Genomic DNA, 22,375 nt, shown 5'->3' on the forward strand with positions numbered 1-22,375 from the left:
CGGCCCCCCCCCCCCGTTTGAATCGGACGATCGCGCGGAGCAAGTTTCACGGATTCTCTCGCGTACAATCTCTCGTTGACGCGCAACAAGGCGACGCGGCGGAGATCGGTTCGGTTTTCCAGCGGGCAGGGGGGGGGGAAAGACATTATCCGTCGCGCGCGTTCGCGCGAGGCGAGCCGCGTAGCGCGCGTATTAGTAATGATAATGAGGTGGCACATTTCGCGAGCCGTCCGCGCATACCGTCACGCGAGCGCGCGCGGGATCTCCACCGTTCCGCGGCGCGGCACGGACGCAACGCCGATCGATTTCATTCCCAGCCGCGGAACGCGCGCGAGCACGTGCACGCGGGGATCTCGTTCGCCAAGGCCGTCCAGGAAAGCGGGAGTTCCGCGGCGGTTTCGCACGGTTTCGCCGCGATGGCCGGTCGGCCGATCCACCGGCGTTGGCGAATCCGTGCGCGCGCGAGATTAGTAAAAAAAAAAATTAATAATAATATCACGCGGGAGAGAAGTGGAGAGGAACGGAAGCGGGAAGAGATCCGCGCGCGTCCGAACGCGCCCGTTGGTCCCACGACGGTGGAATCTCTCGACAAACTGACACGAGGACGTGTCGCGAAGCTTTCGTACGCCTTCGACGTTCGCGGCGAAGCCGCGCTCCGTGCTATCGTAATTTTACTGAATCACGACAGACGGAATTTAAGTAGGCAGAATTTTCAGATTTACAGAAGTCGAGTGTTGCCGCGCAAATCTTACGCTCGTCCGGCTGAATACGTTTTCTTTTTATGAGCTCTGATCTAATGCCGCACCGGTCTAGCTGAAGGTGTACCCGGAAGTGAATCAGGATACTTACGATGCCTTACAGTTCATAGGAAAAAATAAAGCGGTGTAATTGCGGGATCGGAATTTTGCTACTGTTAAGCAGAGCTCGCGTAATTCTTTACACATGTTGCCTTTATCGACGTATCTTTGTTGTTTATGAGGATAAACGATCGACTAATAGATAATCCTGTTTCGCAATTAGAAGCCGCGGCGCTTTTTATTCTCACAATTAGAGGCTGTAACTGCCTGTATCGTTAGTGAGGACTGCGCGTTCTAAAGTATCTCCGGCTTGAGCTGGAGGTCGAGACATTGGTCCAGATGTCGAGCCAACCGCGAAAACCGCGAGTAGTCGAGAAGCGTGCCTCGTAAAACTTTACTACCAGACTACGCCGCAGTTTCGGTACCTTAACGTAACTTCCTTCAACAGGATTGACTTTGCACTGCGGTGAAAGGAGGTTTGCCGGCCACCCAATTAATATGTCGTGCCTGTAAAATAATTAGTAACAGGAGCTTCCTATATGTCAGCCGAGTTCCACGTAAAAGGCCTTTCGTTGTTACCGTAGGTCTGCGCAAGCCACATAAATTACCAGTCGCGTTCGTTTCCTTTCTTTTAACTCCGGTGCAAAGTTCATCCTGTACGATTTCATCCACGTAACACTCCCGCGATCGGTCCCGGCGAGAGAGACCGGCCCTCGCGGCCAATCGCACGCGATCGAGTGGGTCTCGTGCGCGTCGAGTAGACAAGTAGCCATGTACCGTGCCTTTCCAGTGAGGTATACTGCCACGGCGAGCTGCTGCACACGATACAAATGGCCGGCATATACAAGGACTCCAAGTACTTCGTTGACATGAAGATGAAGCGGCCGGCGAACGAGACGCTGGCGTCGTTCCAGGCCTTCATGAAGAGCATGAACCACGCGCCGAACAAGCACCAGGTGGAGAAGTTCGTCAACGACACGTTCGAGATGCCCGGCCACGAGTTCGAGGACTGGGACCCGGCCGACTGGACGGCCACTCCCAAGTTCCTGCAGAACATCGAGGACGACGAGCTGCGGAAGTTCGGCTCCGATCTCAATCACATCTGGAAGCTGCTGGGCAGGAAGATGCGGGACGACGTGAGGATCAACGAGCAGCTCTACTCGATCATCTACGTGCCGCATCCGGTGATCGTGCCCGGCGGGCGGTTCCGCGAGTTCTACTACTGGGACTCGTACTGGATCATCAAGGGCCTGCTGCTGTCCGAGATGCACAGCACCGTCAAGGGCATGCTGGACAACTTCGTCTCGATAGTCGACAAGATCGGTTTCATACCGAACGGCGGTAGGATCTACTACGCGATGCGCTCGCATCCGCCGCTGTTGATACCCATGGTGGACGAGTACCTCAAGACCACCCGCGACGACGCCTGGCTGAAGGAGAACTTCTGGCTGCTGGAGAAGGAATTCAACTTCTGGCTGACCAACCGCACCGTGGACATCGAGAAGGACGGGATCAACTACACGCTCGCCAGGTACTACGAGGAGTCGTCGGGTCCCCGGCCGGAATCTTACAAGTGAGTACCGCGACTTCGGCAATCGTCTGGATGACGATGCAGATTTCGAGAGGAACTAGATGATCTAGAGTCGAGGCAAATGAGTTGAATAATCCCCGTGGGATATTATTCTTGACGATACTGTTAGGCCTGTCACCTTTACGCCGGCGCTCGTACCCGGTAATTCTTTTGTGCGTTGCGCAACCCTTGCATCGCCCGCGAGCGATTCTGACCGTCTCGCAAGGCGCGTCAACGTTAATTTTGCGAGTCCTATTGATAATTAGCGACACCAGTCTCACTCTCGACGTCGATCCCGACTCGGTTTCCGGCCACGTTTCTTTCTAATCTCACGACTTGATGATCAGGGAGGACTATCTGACGAGCCAAGGTTTTCGAACCGCCGAAGAGAAGGACAATTATTATTCGGAATTGAAAACGGCGGCCGAGTCCGGATGGGACTTTTCCAGTCGATGGTTCATAAACGAGGGTACCAACAAGGGTAATTATCATTCCTTAATTGCTTCCCGCGCGATTAAAATAGAAGTCTTTATGGGTGAGCGACGTTGGGCGCAATAATATTATACACGTGTGCGATTAAAATAGCTTTGATGGCCGGATAAAGCGTTGTTGTCACAGAGACGACAGAAAATGACACCGCGTCAATTATACGATCGTAATACGCCGATAGCTCTAATTCGGCAACGAGGGAATAGGTGCGTTTACGCATACGCGTAGAAAAAGAATGTAGAATATCCCGCAACTAAGGTAACTTTTTACGCGCAGATTATCCGCGCGCACAATTAATATCGAATGCTAAAAGAAGCCACGAGAGCGCAGAAGTCTGTTCGTAATTTTTTTTTAATGGATCAAACCGACGCTATAATGACGTATTACATATACACGCGCGGCATTACCCACAATTATCGTGATATTCCACATTAAACACCGTATCTTCAATGAGATCTGCGCGCGCTTCAAGGCCCTGCGTCTCGTTTCCTAAGTGAAAGCATTGTTCGCGGCATCGGTACTCTAAAATCCATTTTCGCAGAAGCACGTGTTGCAACTCGTCGTTAGATCGTGCCGTTTCTGCGGCGTTTAGGCCGCCCTACCTCGCTCAATTCCATCGCAATGAAATTGAAGACGCGATTTAGCGTGTTTTAAAGATTGTCACGATGATCCCTTTACGGATAGCTTCGATATAAGGAGAGCTCGTAAAGGCGGGCTCCAGGGTCAACTGGAGATTGATAGCGAAACGGATTCCAGGTAATCTGACAAATCTCAAGACCAGATCTATAATCCCGGTCGATCTGAATACCATAATACATCGAAACGCCGTGCTGCTGGCGCAGTACAGTCGTCAGATGGGCAACGAGACGAAGGCCGCGTATTATGACGATCTGGCTGAGAAATGGAAGGAGGCGATCAAGATGGTGTTGTGGCACGAGGAGGTGGGTACCTGGTTGGACTACGACATGCTGAACGACATCAAGCGGGACTACTTCTATCCGACTAACATCCTGCCACTCTGGACGGACTGCTACGATACCTCGAAGAGGACCGAGTACGTGTCGAAGGTGCTCAAGTACCTCGAGAAGAATCAGATCATGTTGAATCAGGGCGGTATACCGACGACGTTGGAACACTCCGGCGAACAGTGGGACTATCCCAACGCCTGGCCGCCTCTCCAGTATTTCTTCGTCATGTCGTTGAACAACACGGGCGATCCATGGGCCCAGAGATTGGCCTACGAGATCAGCCAGAGATGGGTCCGTAGTAACTATAAGGCTTTCAACGAGACGCACAGCATGTACGAAAAGGTAATTTCCATCAAGAAAAGAGAACAAAAAGAATACGAATTCTCTCGTGCATCACAATTTTGAGAATAAATAAATAAAAATCGTTATCGCTGTCGCGTCGAGGAACGAAACGCTAATGTCGAATCGCTTAAATTTTTTCGCTTCACCGAGTCTGAGCTTTTCCGCGTGCAATTGTTCGCCGAGAAAAAATTTCTAAGGTGAAGGAATATTTTTTTTCCGGCAGTACGACGCGACCGTCTCAGGTGGCCACGGTACTGGAGGTGAGTACGAAGTACAACTTGGTTTCGGCTGGTCGAACGGGGTCATTATGGTATTGCTGGATGAGTATGGTGACAGGTTGACCGCGGAGGATTACTTCTCACCGGACGCCGTGGTCGAGAATGCGGCATCGCCGCCGGTTGTTTCGACAGCTGGTCAAATGCTGACCGGGCTTCTAGCTCTTATCATATCATTAGCAGCAGGATTTATAGGGTGAGGTGAGTGTCGAGTAGGTGGACAGAAGCACCTTTACAAGGAGCTGGAAAAGACTTGTACGCATTTCAATTGTGCGAATTTTATTTGTAACAGCTGGTACTTTTTCTAAACTTATAAAATCGCACCCGAGTCTTTTTCACCGATTAACCAGTGGTGCGTACGAATTAAAGGGGCATTTCCTTTTGCTTTCTGTTTCAGATATCCACGTGATCTAAATCAGCTAGCATAAAATTTGCGAAAAGATACGTTAGAAAGATCGATACGCATCGATCGATGATAATAGATACTTCCAGTCTTGAAGAAGCCGAAATCGATTTAAATAATATGTTTGCTCTTCTTCCTCGCTCATTCGATTTGTATGATTTAATAATCGAACGACCGATGAAGAGAGCGTAAAACGGGTATAAAAGGACCAAATAGAAGCAAGTGCGGGCACTGTTCTTCTTATATTACTGTAAGACACTCCGAGTATGCGAGGGGGCCTCGAAAACGGCGTCATTTTTACTCTCTTGCCACAAATGCTTCCAAAGAATATTCTATAAGCCGCAGGATATATTATATATTGACGATGTTATTTCGCATTTAAGTATCACTCTAGAAGGAACATGAATTCTTGCTGCTTTACTTGCGATATGTTATTGATATCGTACTTAGCAATTGTTTAAATTTATTATGATATTATTATGCGATATTATCCATCATTCCATACGCTCGTCGTGGATTATTTTATCAAAAAATATTTTATTAGTAGTATAATAGACATAATCGGTGTCATCTGAGATTGTCTCAAAGACTATATCGCCAGTACGCCTGAACATATCTACAACCATGTGCCTTCTCAGCTATGAAATTATGTTATATTATTTATACGAATGTCGTAGCCCTTCTCGCTGACGGATAACGTAGACAGGATCTATTATCGCTAGACAATCGTCTATTACTTAATCACTCCATCAGACGTGCGCTGTTACGAGGTATATTCTGTGATCATTTAACGAACTGAGTTCGCTGGTCGAATTACGTTCTATCATCCTTCCATCGCAGGAATTTATCCTTTATCCTTAGATCTAAAACTTTGAAAATACCGCAGGCGATTTCTCGAATTTAGTCTACGACATTATATATATATGGTATATATATAAACTGATGTATATTATTTCATTTTGAGATTAGCTATTGATATACATATATATTACTGTACTAGTATTATTAGGGTAGATAAATTATTATATCGCGCATATATCTATGTAACAAACGAACGACGTCTCCAAGATATTCCGGGGACAGTCGGAGCAAGGTTCCTCGACAGGAAGGGGGAAGGATATTATGAAAAGGTGCAAAATGAGACAATTGAGGGAACAGTTCGGCAGGACTAGTTACAAATAAAAGATATAACGGGAAAGACTCCGCTCGTTCTCTTATCTCGGAGAAGAGCGGACTCATCTAGTCAGTTATACGTATGGTGCCTAGATACCTTTTACTTTTACGAGTCGCAATGGCAAGCATTGTGAAGGCTGGGCGTCGCCAAAATTACTCCTCTAATCTTCGTCGTTGCCCGAAGAGTGCCTTATATATAACTTGGATCTAAAACGGGCGGATAACACGAGTATTAAACAAGTATTAAACGAGTTGAGGAAAGCGCGAGATAATGGACAATAAACGTACAACCGTTGACGGTTGACAGTCCATAACGATGACAGATAGTTTGCTTTCAATTCGCGAATTGCCGCCTCTACATTTTATTATTCTCTCTTGCCCATTCGCAACAATCATACGTGGTCAAATCTGCGAGCTCGACATATATACGCAATATACTTGGCGAAATATTGGGGCTATGATCTCAATAAATTACTATGTCTACATTCGTCGAATCTATCGAATAGATTCTAAAGAAAAATAAAGAATAGAGAAAACTTGAGAGACGCATCTTTTGGAAGAAAAAGCGGCTTATCACACATCTATTTTATATATTTAAGATAATTTACTTGATGAAACATGAGGATCTAACATAAAAATATCATTTTGTATGCATTTAAATATCGGTACTTGTCCACAAAGTCCTCGGGTAGCGCGCAAACGACATTAATGAACCCGCTGATTGCTTTGTGTTTTCAGAAAAAAGTACCGTCATTTCTTTAGAACTCTTTGTTATTTCAGCCAAGATGACATTTGACAACGTGAGAGAGTGAGCATGAGTGAGTGTGTACAGAAAGATCGCGTTTGTCTCGTCCTAATAGTATTGCACGGTCTCTTCTCCAGTCGTAATTACCTAGGAACAATATTGGAGGAGAGCAATTGTTTTTTTTCCCCTTTTATTAATCGGGCGTCACTCCCTCTTTTTTCACAGTCTGTTTGTGCGAACGCGAATAGTGTGTTACGCATGCTTCCTACATCCAAGCTCCTTGTACGATAACTTAATAAAATAAATAAATCGAATGTCCACATGTAACCCATCCTGCGACACACCGAGTGTTGCATGCAGCCGTTTGCGTTATTCTGTAACATATCCGTAAAAGTAATCTAACCCGTAAAGTAAGAAAAAGGAAAGACATTTGGGATACGGTCATCGAAACTAGATCTGATAAACACGCTCCTTCGTTCCGTTTGGTAAGTCTGCGTCTAATGTGCAACCGCATGTGTCAAGGATCAGTTGTGAAGGAATTGCATTTCCGAGATGAATTCGTTAAACCAGTATCCTCCGATCAATACGATATTGAGCCTCGATGTACACGGTAATCTGTATTTGGTTTTTGTTACGTGTAATTAAAGCAGACACAGTTACAACAGCATATGCAGTTCTAAATGCGGAGGAATGTATTGTCAGCTCGCAAAAATGTTTCTTGTGATATTCGAGAGAGCCTTTTGTTGTAGCAATAATTATTCATTTATCGCGTTGCGCGAGTGGAAGTTTTTGCGCACAACAAGCCCACCTTCGATGGTGCTTAGACTGCCATCAATGGTAATTACGCAGATAACAGTCGAGCCGTGATGATCATACAGGGTGACCCAAAAGATGCGTACCACGAGGCAGAGAATCAGTCTGAAGTATTTAAAGACGTCCTCTTCGAAAAAGATTCAATCCGAGGGAGAGAAGCTTCAAGCATCTAAACCTTTGCGAAGTCGAGAGCTTTTTCCTTAGATCAAGATACTTAATTTCATCCGGAAAGAAAAGATTCCAAGATTATAAAATACGACCGTTCCAGAGTCCTGAATGTCCAAACCGTCGAGTTCTTGATTTATTCATCAAGATATCCGAAAAAAAGTAAATGTCTCAACTGTGATTTGAACGATATGGACCTCAGGCACAATTAAATGTGTATCTCGGATTCAATTTCTACCGGGAGGCAGGGTCTCTGAATGCTCACAGAATATTTCTTGCCTTCAAGAGTGACGCGAATTTTTAGGCGAACGCTTACACGGAAGGTACGCGTAGCCGCGGAATCTGTCACGACGTGTTATCGCGATAAGTGTGATGAGACTACTAGTCGTAGCCATCGGCACTCCCGCGGAGGTACCGATGTAATTTGCCAGCACCAGCACACGTGCTGGCGCAGAGAAAGAGGAGGAAACGAATGGCCGCCAGTGAACAATACACGTGATGTAGGCGTGACTGCATTTGCCATTCAGACTTTTTGCGCAAATTCCTGTCGGCGTTAGATCGCGCTCAAGGACCGACCTGCGATCGCATTGATAAAACGCGGTAATCCCGTACGCAGCGAGCTATTCGCGTCGTTGATGAAGAGACGCGACGAGACGAACGCATCACGCGAAGAAAACATTTTCGGGAACGGAAGACTTAATTTGCCGATGCGATAGATTAAGAGGGGAAGACAATTGTAGTACACTTTCTTCGACTGCGACAAACATGTGGAAGGGAGATCGCTTCTGTGAGGGAGACGTGAGGGTTTATTTATAATAGATTTACGAGAACTTGAAGACATTTAAGAAATAATCTGTGTGTTTGGAGTACAATTAAGTTTTTTAACATCTCGAAATGAAAGTAAAAACTTTTCTCCCGCGTTGCGAAGAAATTGTACATATTTTTCCCCTGGAAGCCGAGAGAGTGACTTAGGTGTTTAGGTTTCGCGGGATAATTTATGAAATTACATAATACCCTAGTAATACTAGCCTGATAATTGTACAGTGATATTTAAAAGAATTAACTGGGCATGACACTTTTATAAAGAAATTTCGGTATTGCCACAACACAATTACTGCTCGATATAATCACTATTATAGTTGTTAATTATAATTACTGATAACTATTTATAATATCTGATCACAGAATTAAAAACCAACGCACGCAGATGGATGATAATCAAAGTCCTTTGCCGATTATACTTGTTCGTAATTAGAAATGGAAGGGCCTGTAGTATCGTTAATGATAACAAGTTGTAATTTGTGAGATAAATTTCCATAATTTCGTTTAATCCATATATATTTTCTTTTTTTAAGAAATTAATTGTGCACGTGTCTTAATTGATGTCTGCTCTTGCAGGATGGTCATGTACAAGAGGCGGCATTATTACGCGCCCGGTCCGTCGACGTTGCCGAACAAGAGGAAGGTGCTGTCGAGCGGTAGCAATCTGTACCGGAAGCGGATTGCGTACACCGAGCTGAAGGACATGAACAACGATTGATGACCGCTCGTTGTCTAGACCGAATATCGATTTGTTACATGACTAGTGAAAGCAAAAGAAGCAGAGAGAAAAGCGCGGCCGGCAAGAAGCACCAGGATGGAATCGGAGTGTCGGATGAAGAGACGTTCCGCTGGTTGCACGCCAGCGCGGGGGAATAATACGCTCGCAGAAGGAGAAGAAGAGCGGAATATTAAACAAGGATGGAAGAGCGTCTGGTGAAAGAATGCAGATGCGTTCGAGGATGGAATGGCGTGACACCGCTTCGGCAAGGTCTTCCAGCTTGCAAAACCAAACAGTGACAGGATTGACGATCGCGCAGGATCCTGGAGGCATGACCTGAGAATTAAGTACTTGATTCTGGCTGCGTTTGGTTCAATGCAGATTCAAGATAAAGAAGAAACAGGAGTAGATTAATATGTAAAAAGAAAATAGGATAAAAAGAGAGTGTACGTACGTATGTATATGTGCGTTATGTAGGCACGTGGAACGGCCTACTAACGATAGCTGGATTTAGTCTTAATTTAGTGGAATATCAGACGAAAGAATGTAATGAAGTTTATCGTAAATTTATCATTATTTATTGAATTCACCGAGACGGAAGGGATAGTCGCGCAGGTGCTCGACAGTGCCTCTTAGAGCAGGACTCGTTTGAAGGAAGAAAAGACTTGCTTTACTAGGTTCGATATTACATTTCATACGCTGTTTTTCGGGCTAAGATTATCTTTAAGGATAATTTTTTCACAAGTGTGAAAAAAATCGATCAAACGACCATTGAAACAAAGTTAAACCCTACTGTGCCGTTCAGAAGAGTATAACGACGATTAATTCTGCACAATGTTACGTATATCTTGAATAACTTTTTTTTTCGCGGCGTGAAAAGTGCGTTTTTATGAGTATTAACGCTGTAATGACTCACGAGAGGCGATTTTATAACGAGGTATTTTATAATAACAGATACTGATTGACAGAAAATGAAAACAGTGGCAAAAACGAAGACGATGGACTCTGCTATTCGCGGATACAGATAACTAATGCGTGCGTGTAAATCTGGGAGAATGACGCGTATGCATGCAGTTTATAGAGTGCGACATGTCACGTGTGACAGAAAATCACAAAATCAAGTATAACTAAGTATATATATATTGTATATATAATTATTGTATATGATATTAATTATATATATTATATATATAGATTTTATTATATATATATATAATTTAGATAACTGTAGATAATGGATAATTGCCAACACTACAGATAAATTATTGAGAGAATGTTGTATTTTTGCTGATATTTTTATACGTGAGCGAGCACGTTTATCTCGCGTAACTAGCGATCGATTCACGGGCGTCCGTTCTGTTAAAAATCTATAACGCCGTTGTACGACAATTTATCGGCATCCTTAGTCGTTCGCGATTAGAGTGACTTCGCGATGTATAAGAGATTGAAAGTTCCTTTGCCAATCTTATGACAGAGTTTTCACAGCGCTCAATTAGTTTTTATTCAGCCAGCTCTAGCAACTCCATGATTTCTCGTGGTATTTATATTTTGTTTAGCGTAAGAAATAAGGCTGCTAAGTAGAATTATTCTAGGGCTGTCGCGGAAGAGCTAAGAGTGTACATTTTACGTTCGTGTGTGTAACTTTGCTCTCTCGTTACGTATTACTAAGCGCGAACGCGATGACTCGAAACGATAATTTTCGCACGGCGGTAGGGCGTTTCTCGATGACGTTGCGGATATCGCGGTCTCAAATGTACAGACGAATATTGGGTGATATACATATACATATGCATATACAAATCTTATTTCTGGCCAGTGTGTGATACGAAAGTACCTGGTATCTTTTTCTTCGCGACGTCTTCGAGAAAGCCTCTGACGGATTGTACGGGACTTCTCACTTGTTCCACACACTGTATGACTTAAGTTAATTGTAAATAGTTATTCATACACGTTAACGCATAGGGATGAGAACACGTGGGAGAATATCTGACTAGTGTCGTGTGTAAGTCGTAAGAAAAATTCGATCTATTGACAAGAAAAGACCTCTTTCCTACTTCTTTTACGTATTCTTTTTATGATAGATTTTTAGAAATTACATCAAGAAATAATTATCTCTGTATTACTTGCATATAAATAAGAACAGAGAGTCCGTTAGATTCCTCAGATTGTTAAATTGCCGTACGCGACGCATTTAACGGAGCGCCCGGGGCAAACGAAACGGGGATAATTAAACGAAGATGCATTCGATTTAACAATCTTTTGGAAAATAAAGTCGTCGGTTTCGTTATAATATAAATAGAGCGTTTGGCGTCGTGCTTGCTATGATCCTTGCTCTTGTTGCCGTCTGCTTATTTTTAGACTATTGCGGCCGCAATACGTACATGGATCATGCGGCGCGTAGTGCCAAGAGATACGACAAATCGGCGAATCTAGGGTGAATAATATTACGTAAGAATTAATCGGCTGAAAATATTCTAAAACGTACAGCCGCAAGATTTAGAATTTAGATTTTTATTTAGTATTATTATATTTAGTACACATTTCTGTAGATAATTCATTCGAATGTATTGATATCGCCAGATCTTGATCTCGAATGAATCTTTGTTTAGATAGCAGAAAAAAAAATAATTAGAGAAAGATATCTTTATCGTTGAGTGTTAGCGTGTATCATTTTTCGCCATAAGTACGCTCTGTAAATAGTTCCTTTCTGTCTTTTTTCAGATTTGTAATTAGAACTCTTATACTAATTGCGCAATCTTTTGCATCAAATTGTTTTACAACTCGATTTTTATCCATTTCGCATTTGTACATAATTATACAATATTAAAAGAGCATTAGAAGGGACTCTGACATATGAAATGTCATGGAATTGCAATCGTCTGAAAATTTATTGTGTCGCAATATATCTATGTCATCAAAAACAAAGTTATTTGATGCAACGGAATGCATGTTCTGAATCGCCAATTTGTGATTACGACGAATTTATCTCTTCTTTCCCGCGAAAAGAAAGAGAAAGAGCGACTGTCTCGGCCTCGTCAGAGCAAGAATGTCTGAGGGACTAAATTCGACGATACTTCATGTGCTATTATCCTTCCTACGATTGTTCGGAAGCTGAGACGCGATGCCAATGATGCCATAGCGACGCGGTTGCATGTAATAAAGTTTTACACGAATACCGACTAGATATAAGCGGAGAGATCGATTTGTTAAACTTTGTACGACGGTGATTTTGTGAATCGCGCGCGTCCGGCGTTCGTTGTAACGAGGATCGAATTGCAAATAAACTATATATCTCGTATTAGAGATATGCTACCTCAAAGGGAGCGTTTCTATATTTCAATACGTATACGAGTAGGTACGTGTACGTGCGGCGAAATTTGCATCACGAAAAAGAAAGTGTAATTGGTAAACTGGATTCTCCTCCAATTGTGAGGAATAAAACTGTCGAGGGCCTTCTGCATCTAGATTTCTTATTCACACAATCCGGCATTAAGAAATGATGTGACTGTTCTTTAATTAGTGGGTAATCATTGACGATAGTATATTAATATTAGTAGAGAACGTGCGAAAGAGCGAATTAAGGTTCTATTCAAAACGTGGCTTGAACACGTGAAAGCATGTTGCCTGGAAAACGCGCATGATATATTTTTCACAGATTTCCAGGAGAATTATCAGGCCAATATCTCGCTCTTTCGCCATAAAAAAATTAATTTTGCAAATACGTAAAATTTTAATATATTAAGAGAATAATTCTTCTCCCTTTGACATTCTTTTTAATCTTTTGCTAATCAAGCAATTTTACTCGTTCTTATAAAAACGAATTATTGAATTAAAGATTCGATTGTTATATGTTACGTAAAGAGGATGCGAATTTCAGTCGCGTGTTGAACATGAGCGATCAACAAGTCTTCGAAAGTAAGGATTGTAGCATATATGTATTATATATATGTACACTTGAATAATTGTGATACTTAGAAATAAGTAGGTACGTTTTTGCTGAACTCTGCATTCGGTATTTCTTTATCTCCATTATTGCAAAGATAAATCCTTTCATCTAGTCGCATTCAAAGAGAAAAAAACTGACTACAACTAGAAAATAATTTATTGAGCACTCTGTATAAATATGCGTATACATTCATTCAGTGCCTTTATTAGTGTCAGTTTTTTTTAATGAAAATTATACAGTTAATTTTCAACGCCGAAACAAGTTTATGCGTTCCTCTCTTGTTCCATTAATAAACTTGGAGAATTTGTTGCAAGGTAAGTGAAAGCTTTAATATTGGGGGGGGGGGGGGAATAAATAAGAATAATAATAATAGTGCACGAGATACATTGTAGATGATTACTTGTATTTGTACACAATACTATATAACAACAAGGAAAATACTGAATGAGAAACAGATGCCTTATTTGGTGTATCACACGGGCACAAGCCAAAAAAACCATGTCGCAATAGAGCATCTCTCTCTCTCTTTGTTGACTATATAATTTAATACTCGTTACCAGTAAGGAGAAAAAAAACTCTACACAGACTACATTAATGAAACGTATATGTCCTCAGTTTTTTCCCCCTCGGTCTACTCGAAACTGCTCTCGCATATCATTTAAACATATACAATTACGAGTTACACAAATAAGTGGAATATTACAGACTATTTTTACTTTATACAATACTTGAATTTTACTTGTAATGAGCACATCATACTCTGCGCGTATCAGACACTTGTATAAATAAAGAGTAATAACTCGTGGAAGGAGTCGCGCGAGTTTGCGGTTAATTAAGTAGTAGTACTGGCTCTTCGTCTTGTGCGAATTTCATGCGATTTTTCAATTCTTCTTTTGCAATATATAGGTCATAGAAAAATATATGGATTATATATACCGCGAAAGTTTTCTCCCAATAATACCCGCCTGGTGCAGTAAAGGCAATCGTTTAAATTTTTACTTTCGTAGTAATCACTTACGCATTATCGCGTTCGTATCTTTCGACTAAGCAACATTCTCTCTCTTTTTCTTCTCACCGCTCTTTTTAAATTTTCTTCAAAAAGTTTCTTACTCACAATCAGTTATAATTTTAGAACGTACATATCAAAATAATCGAAATATTCCTAAGTCAAAACTCACAAGTATACTACGAGAAAGCTATTAATATTAACTGTACCAATTTTATCTTATAACGACGCATCAATTAATTCAAATATACTTTAAACTGACAAAATTAAATAAAATGAGACATTGCAATAAAAACATCGATACAAAATAACGTTTGTACATTGTCGTGAAATAAAGACTTGTTTAATTTATACGTGTCTCGTAATCAGACTTCAGTATGCAAATATAGAAATCACGATGGATAACAGAAATAAATTTTTACATCTTCCGTAATATATTGAAGAACCTCGAGAACCCCACGCTACTCAAATCCTAAAAACAACGTAAACTACGTAATAGTATGTGGAAGATTATCCGTAAAGTCTCTCATGTCGTATGCGTTTCAACTTAGTTGATATTAATACTAACGAAAATGCCTACGAAAGCTAAAGATCCTACATATCTGGAACACAATGTATCTATTAGTAGTGAGCAACATTTTGATCAAGTAAACGAATTAAATTAATTCAGAATATTTAGCGATTCGGCGTCGCGTGCGACTGCGAAGTAAGGGGGTAAACAAGTACCTAAAATCGACGCTTTGGTGCATAAATATACATCCATCCGTTCGCTATTGCGTTTTTCCAGAATAAAATGACATATTTCCGTTCTGACATTTTCTTCTCTCTGCATGAATCCATAAATAGCCGCCTACGCAATAACTCTAGAATAAATATCTATCACAAAGGCTGGTCTAATATATGTGGCTTTTAGATTTTATAGCAATATCCTCGCGCGCGTCGCAATGGCTACGTTCGGAGAAACGCTTGTACGATGATCGAGTAAATGTTTATCGAATACATGCTATGCGGACAGTGAATGGGTGCTCCATCATGTTTGGCGACGTAATTGGTGTAAGCGGTTTTCTGACACACTTTGCTGGTACTATACATTGCGAACTTGTAATCAAATATGAATATACCGATTATCAGTTAGAGCTAGTTCTTCGTAGCCTAATAATAATTTTGTGTAAATTTTATATACGTTTTGCTCACTTCAGAACATATTATTCATATATTGTTCAGAATTTTATGATTCAAACATTTACATATATTATGTTATAACTCTAAGATTTATAATTCAGAATTGACTAAACCCTAACAGTATCGAGAATACTGCTGAAAAATAAAACAAGAATAAAAGAAAATAGGAAACGGGTATATAACAGAAAAGTTGGTAGATTTTCCTGCTTGCCTGGATACTGCGTGTGTCCGAAAATCGTCCGGAAGATAGAAAGGTACAAGCATTTCCCAGAGATGCCGAATGAGCGATATACGCGCTGGTAATAATACTAGCTTTATAATATAATCTTAATCTAATTATTTACACTTCACACCGTCCGATGTTTCCTATGTCGACTTAACGAGAGTCGCGTCAATAATAAATACGATGACGATGAGACGTATAAGTGTTTCGCTATCGTTCCTTATGTTGTACTTATGCCGTGACTCGCCGATCCATTCTTACGCAGTAGTAACGAATACTCGGTTTTGCATGTTGGACTGTCGCGCGGATCAACGTCCACTATATAGGTCACTTTTTTGACAGTGAGACTGGCAGGTTCTCGCTCCTCATAATACTGCGGCTCGTTAATGTACACGACTTGCAGAATATTTATATCCTGATTTATAAAGAAAAGCCGCGATCACACGAATACTCACGCTGCGGTAACGCGACGCGTTAACTCCGCTTACTCACGCGTCGGCCCGCGTTTCCCTTTCAGACCGCGCTATCGGCATTTTCACTCGCATGTCGCTCGTGATTCGTGTAATGCAAGAGAGGATCGTTGACGTTTAGAGTTCCCGTTTCTTCCTCGTTATTGGTACAGCTCGTCACGACCTCCTCTGATAAACGTAAAGATATAATGTTATTCGTGATAACAAAACACGTGGAGACAAATTGCGGTTTTAAGAGCGAAGACGCTACACTTTTACAAACTTTTACGGATGTAAATTTTATTTACCGGGCAAGCACAGTTGTAGCTGATCGTTACTGGGATTAGTGCTGTCTCCGGTCCCACTGTCTTTGCTGTGCTGCGAACTCGTGTCTAGGTACAGCTGCGTTTGTACCTCCGGTACGGTAAGTATAACGGTTGTCATTGGTTGCGCGGCGGTGTCTTGCGTGGGATTCAATTGGCGTCTGGTTTTATAAATTACGAGCACCCAAACCACGGAAGTGATGACGGCGCAACATACGACGGTTATTATTATCAAGCCCAGTATCTCGGATTCGTTCAGTGTGGAAACCGGCGCTGGAAATGTGAAATAAAAAAAATACAACGTATGACTAGGAGTTAGACTAGGAGAAACCTTTCGTTAAAATCTTTCAATCGTATTATTGTCAATTAGAATTACCCGGCTTGACCGTGAGATGCGACGTGCCGACGATACTGCCTAGCGAATTACTCATCTCGCACTCGTAACTGCCCTCGTCACTCGTGATTGTGTTGACGATGATCAAGAGCTGATCCCCCGCGGTGAAGAAATGACGTTCCGTTGCTTGCAGCGGGCTAGCGTTCTTTCGCCATGACAATTTCGGACGCGGCGAGCCGCTGGCCATGCATTCGAGCACAATCGAGCCGCCCACCGTGATTTCTTTGTCCTCCATCGGCTTTACGAAGGACGGTGTTTCTAAAAAAAGAAAAAATACGCGTTACGAGTACGTATGAGAATAATCTTTGTAATTTCAACTTTCGATAATTGTGGAAGGAACTTATTATTACCTAGTATGGTAAGGGTAGCGTTTGCAACGATAACACCAGCCAGATTTTGCGCGGTGCACGAGTAAATTCCGCTATCGGCCATTTTCACGTTTATTATAAACAACACGTCGTCCGTCGGCATCATGTGCATTCGTCTTTCCCTCGCAGCTGGGAAATCGTTTCCACCATCCTTCTGCCAGGCTATCTGCGGGGACGGTTGCCCCTGGGCGGAGCACTCCAAACGGGCAGTGCTTCCAGCATTCACTCGTATGTCGTGCGGAATTTTGGAAAACGATGGATAAACTACACAGAAGAACGTGCGCGAAAATTGTTACTCGATCCATTGAAATGCATATAAAACGTTGATTCTATAAATCACGCGATTGTTATGTTTTAAAAGAGATCGACGCTATATTTTCATAAAGTTTAAAGGATTCATTAATTTAATTAAAAATTTTCTCTCAAAGATAAATAATTAATTATTAATTGTTAACGAAATCTATACACTTGGGCACTATAATTAAGATCGATGTATATGCATACATAATTTACCTAATACGCTTAGTTTGGCTTTGGCAGAGTATGTGGTTCCATAAGTGTTCGTCACCATGCACTGATATCTTCCTGCGTTAGCATGGGTAATATTAATAAGATACAAAATGGATGTTGCCTCGGTTACTCCGCTCTCGGAGGAACTGAGATTGGTCAGCAGATTCGCGTCGTCCAACTCTACGTTGTCGTGCTTCCAGGTAAAATGGAGCGGAGTGTCAGCGGTGCTGGTTGCGCGACAAACCAGTTTCACGTTGTCACCTTTGATGCCCATTTTGCTCACGGGTTCTTGAACGATCCGTGGTTTCGGATACTCATCTGCGATTGAATATTGTAGAGAAAAGATTTTATTAAGGGCGCAAAATTAGAGAAAACAATAGCAAGGGGTAGTTCTATTGATCATTATTTAAATATATAAAATCTTTGGTTCGCAATAATACTAACCGCAAGTAAAGTTCGCATGATGTAATTGAGTTAACGACATGCCCTGCAACCAATGTGGATAACCGCAGTGTAGTTCAGCCTCTTTGTAAGGATGTTCTCGCAACCACATGCTTAGCCATTGAAGTCCACAGTCGCAAACCAAAGCTCCTGTGTGTAAATGAGCAAGATAATTAATAATAACGGAAGATAGCAAAAGTAAAATTTCATGTATAATGTAAAACTTTGAACCTACCGGTGTTCATCTTAAGTTTGCTCAGATTAGACATTGAAAGGAACGCATTTTCTTGAATAGACGTAATGTTGTTTCCGATTAAGTCGAGTTCGACAAGATGACTCAGACCGGTAAAAGCGTTTTGATTTATGGATTTTATTCTGTTGTGCGCTAAGCCCAATTTCCACAACTGACTGAGCGGAGAGAACGCGCCGTTGATATCCTCTACCATATAGGATATCTTGTTCGAATTAAGTTCCCTTAAAAGCAAGACACCATTTGTAACACAGTAATACGAGAGCAAACATTAAAATAATAATTATATTACACATACAGGATACGAAGGTTTGTCGTAAAATTAAACGCTCCATCCGAGACGTATGCAATTTGATTGTGATCTAACTTAAGCTTCTCGAGCTTCGTGAGATATTCGAACGAGCCCCGATCTATAGAGGTCAATTCATTGTGTGACAAGTCTCTGAAATAAAGATAAAAATTTACAATCATACGAACCATTTAATAGTAATATTTGCAACACAGAGGTGATAAATTATCTCGTGCAACTATGAAAACAATACTAACAGCTCTACTATCTCTCTGCACACATCCCATGCTTGAGGCTCGATCGTCGAAATCCGATTGTGTGACAGAGTCAGCTTTTGCAAATGTTCTAAACCGAACAAACCTCCCTTCTTTATAATGGTCAACATATTAAAATCGAGCTGTAGTAGTTTTAAAGTTTTAAGCGGCCAGAAAGCTCCATCGTCCAATTTGTCAATTCTGTTTCTTTTTAGATATAATTCCTTCAGGCTCTTCAAATTCTTCAGGCTTAAACCGTGTATTTGTTGTAGATTATTTCTATTCACCTCCCTGTAATGTTATCAGGTGAGTTTTGGATAATACGTTGAAGAGATTGCTTTCTAAATGTAATATTTCATATGTACAGATATTATGAATGTGTTAAAGATACATATAAATGCTTACAATATTCGCAATTTTCCCAAATTCATGAAAAGATCTTTCAGCTGTGTCAAATTGTTCTTGTTTAAACGGAGTTCCTCTAATAAAGTTAGATTATCCAAACTTCCATTTTCGATGATTCTCATGTGATTTCCATTTAGGTTCCTTAAAAGTTACGAATATTAGACAACAAAATTAATATGCGATGTAAATAAATTTGTAAACTACAGCGTAAAATACATACAAATGTATAAGTTGATTAGGAGCGAGGAAGGAACCCCTGTGAAGGACACTTATTTTATTCCCACTGAGATCCAGGTATTGAAGCTGATGTAAGCTATACAATGCAGTCCCATTTATACTAGTAATTAAGTTGTGGGATCTATAAAAAATTACGATGTTAATTGTTGCTCCACCGCATAAATATTTTATTAGCAATGTGATAATTGCTTCGTATTGAATTTATTGAAAAAATTTTTCTAATTTATGCATATATGTACTTACAGTGAAAGCTGATTAATATTCTTAACAAATACAAGTTCTGGCACTTGCGTCAAGTGATTTTTGTTCACTTTAAGTTCGCGTAGTTGCGCAACGTCTGACAAGGCAATAGTAAAATTATCTCCGAGTTTATTAGCACTTACATCTCTGAAATTATAGACAAATATGCGCATAAGTCTTGTCTTTACATGTCAAGTGTTAAGAACCGGATGTCACAATTCTTACAATTTTTTTAGTCTTGTTAAATGAAGCAATGAATCGAATTCCAAGTTAGCAATATTGTTGTCCTTTAACTCTCTGAAAAAGACAAAATATAATTAATAAATATATTAATAAATAAATAGAGAGAGTGAGAGAGAGAGAAAAGTTATGCGATATGCTCCTAATATAAGCAGAGTTTCTACTAAATTAATAGGCATAATCTGTGATTCCACCATGAATTTATTGTCCTTGAAGTGAAATCCATTTAGTGGAAAATTGATTATTAGATCGTGTAATCGTTGCGAAGTAAGATTTGCGATTGACTTTGGACGTTAAAAACCTATCTCATATTACAATCCTTTCTCACAATAGAGGACTTTCCTCTGTATATACATATATATTTTTTTAAATATAATACGAAAAAATATTTAAACAAAAATACATCTAGTTTGAGATTTCATACAAAATTTATATAAAATATTATATTATGTGTGTGTTAATTTGTTAATTCACACAACTCGTGTGCAGTTTGGTGAACACTAGAATCACTTCAAGTTGAACATTTCTGCAGTTGTACTTATAAATAGTACAAAATATAAATACGGAGTTGTAAGAGTTATTTTACAAGTTTACAATAAGTCTGCTCGAAGCTGCTTCACATTTAGATGCACGTTGCAGAAAGTAGGAATGTTGCAGTTGACTATACATCTTAATACCTTAAATAGCATAGACATGAATCTTCCCTACTTAGATCTTGCTATCCTTGACTCTGAGCACTGGGGGGACTTAACAATCAGTCATCATCACACATAGCACCCTATATGGCTACAGGAACCTGGCCGTGTATCTGTAGAGCCAGTTTCATCAATCTGACCATTTAGTGGAGTGAAGGGACAAGCGACCCACATGCGGCCATAACAAGCAATATCACTCCCCCCCCCCTCCTCAATTTGACTCCCAAACAATACAGTATAATAACAGTTATCATCCAATAAATAATAAATTGCTGCATAATGGCAGCAGCTTGTGAACTTTTAGTTGAGACACAAACAAGAGAATTGTTAATTGGCGTCTTAACACAACCCGCCGCTGTTGTTTGCCATTGAGTCACAACTTTGTTAGAGATTGTTGCAAACTGCTATAAGAGAAAAATTATATTTAAAGGTAAATCTTGCCTCTTTCAATATTATTTCAGTAGATGACTATTTCGTTAAATATCGTTAGCTAAGCACAAAAGTAAATTGTAAAAATCTCCGACAGCCGATCGTAAAGTATCAGTGATTATTCTATTTTTGTTATAAATTCCTCTTCTATCTTATCAGCGTCAACTCATATTACACAGGCCAGGTCCTATAATCCTCCATGATCCGCTAGATTGTTTCTTAGCTCTCTCGAGGCGTACGACAAATGCTCCGTTACACCTTCGTCCCACGAGCGACAAATGCGGGGCACTTGGTGCGCAACTCCAAGTGGAATCGTATCTCCCCGTAGGAGTCTAACCGACCTCGCGGGGGAAAGCTCGACGCCGCTTGCCAAACACAAAGGCGACATCCTGACAAGCCCATCCTGCCGCCGGCAACGGCGCTTTACTCACAAATTCTCTGTCCACGGTGGCAGTCCGCTAGGTGCCTCGATCAGCTGCAGCTCGCTGCAGGCGACCAGGTTGCCCAGACAGGAGCACTCGACCGGGCAGGGGTACGTGTTGTCGCTCGACTCGGCGTAGGTCGACGGCACGCTCAGTGCGGCGACCAGCAGCAGAAACGCGGCGCTCCATCTCCGCCCGAGCCGACGCGCGAGGCGACGATGCTTCGCCGAGCACCTCGACATCGCGCACAATACGCACGCACGCAACGCGTACGCGCGCGCACGCACCCGCACGCACGCACACACCACACACACACACCACCGCGTACCAGAGTCCGCCGCTCGGCTTACACGGTTGCGCGACAACGCTCACCGCTGCCGCGCCGCATCATCGCCGTGGGGTCGTAGGGATGAAATCGGCGTGCCCGGCGGCTGGGCGAGTTACCATAATACCAGGGAAGATGCGATGTTACCCGCGTCGTTATCGATTCAAAACAAACTCCTCTCGGATTCACCCTCGAGAACGCTGCGACCCAAGCACCATGATGACGCCTACGGGACGACTGTAACTGCATGCGCTAACGGGACGCCACCTGGCGACTCGCACGAAATGGTGGCCGCGCACGACACGACCATAATGGCGCGTACGCACGCTGGAACGCTTGTTGCGCGATATAAAAAAGAAAATGTCGCGGTGGTAGCCGGAGTTCTATTCAGGACTTCACGCCCATCTACGTTTCACTCTACGATCGAAGCTTAAAGCCTTGTGTCCACGATCCAAGAACTGTGTCCA

At 41.8% G+C, this 22,375-nt stretch overlaps 2 protein-coding genes across 7 annotated transcripts in view; one reads left to right on the forward strand and one right to left on the reverse strand.

The window, feature by feature from the left end:
* Positions 1–13,281, forward strand: part of LOC105566651 (trehalase) — a 61,042-nt gene extending 47,761 nt beyond the window's left edge. For 5 of the 6 annotated variants that reach the window (XM_012020825.1, XM_012020828.1, XM_012020829.1 and 2 more), the window contains 5 exons: positions 1,588–2,370; positions 2,715–2,848; positions 3,613–4,166; positions 4,390–4,637; positions 9,139–13,281. In XM_012020825.1, coding sequence (XP_011876215.1) covers positions 1,588–2,370; positions 2,715–2,848; positions 3,613–4,166; positions 4,390–4,637; positions 9,139–9,280 — 1,861 coding nt within the window. In that variant the 3' untranslated portion in view covers positions 9,281–13,281. Of the gene's footprint in view, positions 1–1,587; positions 2,371–2,714; positions 2,849–3,612; positions 4,167–4,389; positions 4,643–4,838; positions 7,428–9,138 lie in introns of those variants that run through there. The other variant, XM_012020830.1, reaches the window with a different exon arrangement.
* Positions 13,282–13,608: 327 nt separating this feature from the next.
* On the reverse strand, positions 13,609–22,146 carry LOC105566655 (leucine-rich repeats and immunoglobulin-like domains protein 3). The gene is made up of 14 exons (XM_012020832.1): positions 21,593–22,146; positions 20,023–20,094; positions 19,801–19,944; positions 19,541–19,678; positions 19,321–19,461; positions 18,919–19,206; positions 18,671–18,814; positions 18,358–18,596; positions 18,126–18,272; positions 17,685–17,999; positions 17,154–17,435; positions 16,786–17,061; positions 16,395–16,682; positions 13,609–16,275 (listed from the first exon to the last, which is right to left on the reverse strand). The coding sequence occupies exons 1-14, from the start codon at positions 21,823–21,825 to the stop codon at positions 16,151–16,153; spliced, it is 2,832 nt and encodes a 943-aa protein (XP_011876222.1). The 5' UTR covers positions 21,826–22,146; the 3' UTR covers positions 13,609–16,150.
* Positions 22,147–22,375: the final 229 nt, after the last annotated feature.

The sequence above is a fragment of the Vollenhovia emeryi genome, unplaced genomic scaffold, assembly GCF_000949405.1.
Source record: "Vollenhovia emeryi isolate VEMERY1.0 unplaced genomic scaffold, V.emery_V1.0 DF939143.1, whole genome shotgun sequence".
Taxonomy (NCBI): domain Eukaryota; kingdom Metazoa; phylum Arthropoda; class Insecta; order Hymenoptera; family Formicidae; genus Vollenhovia; species Vollenhovia emeryi.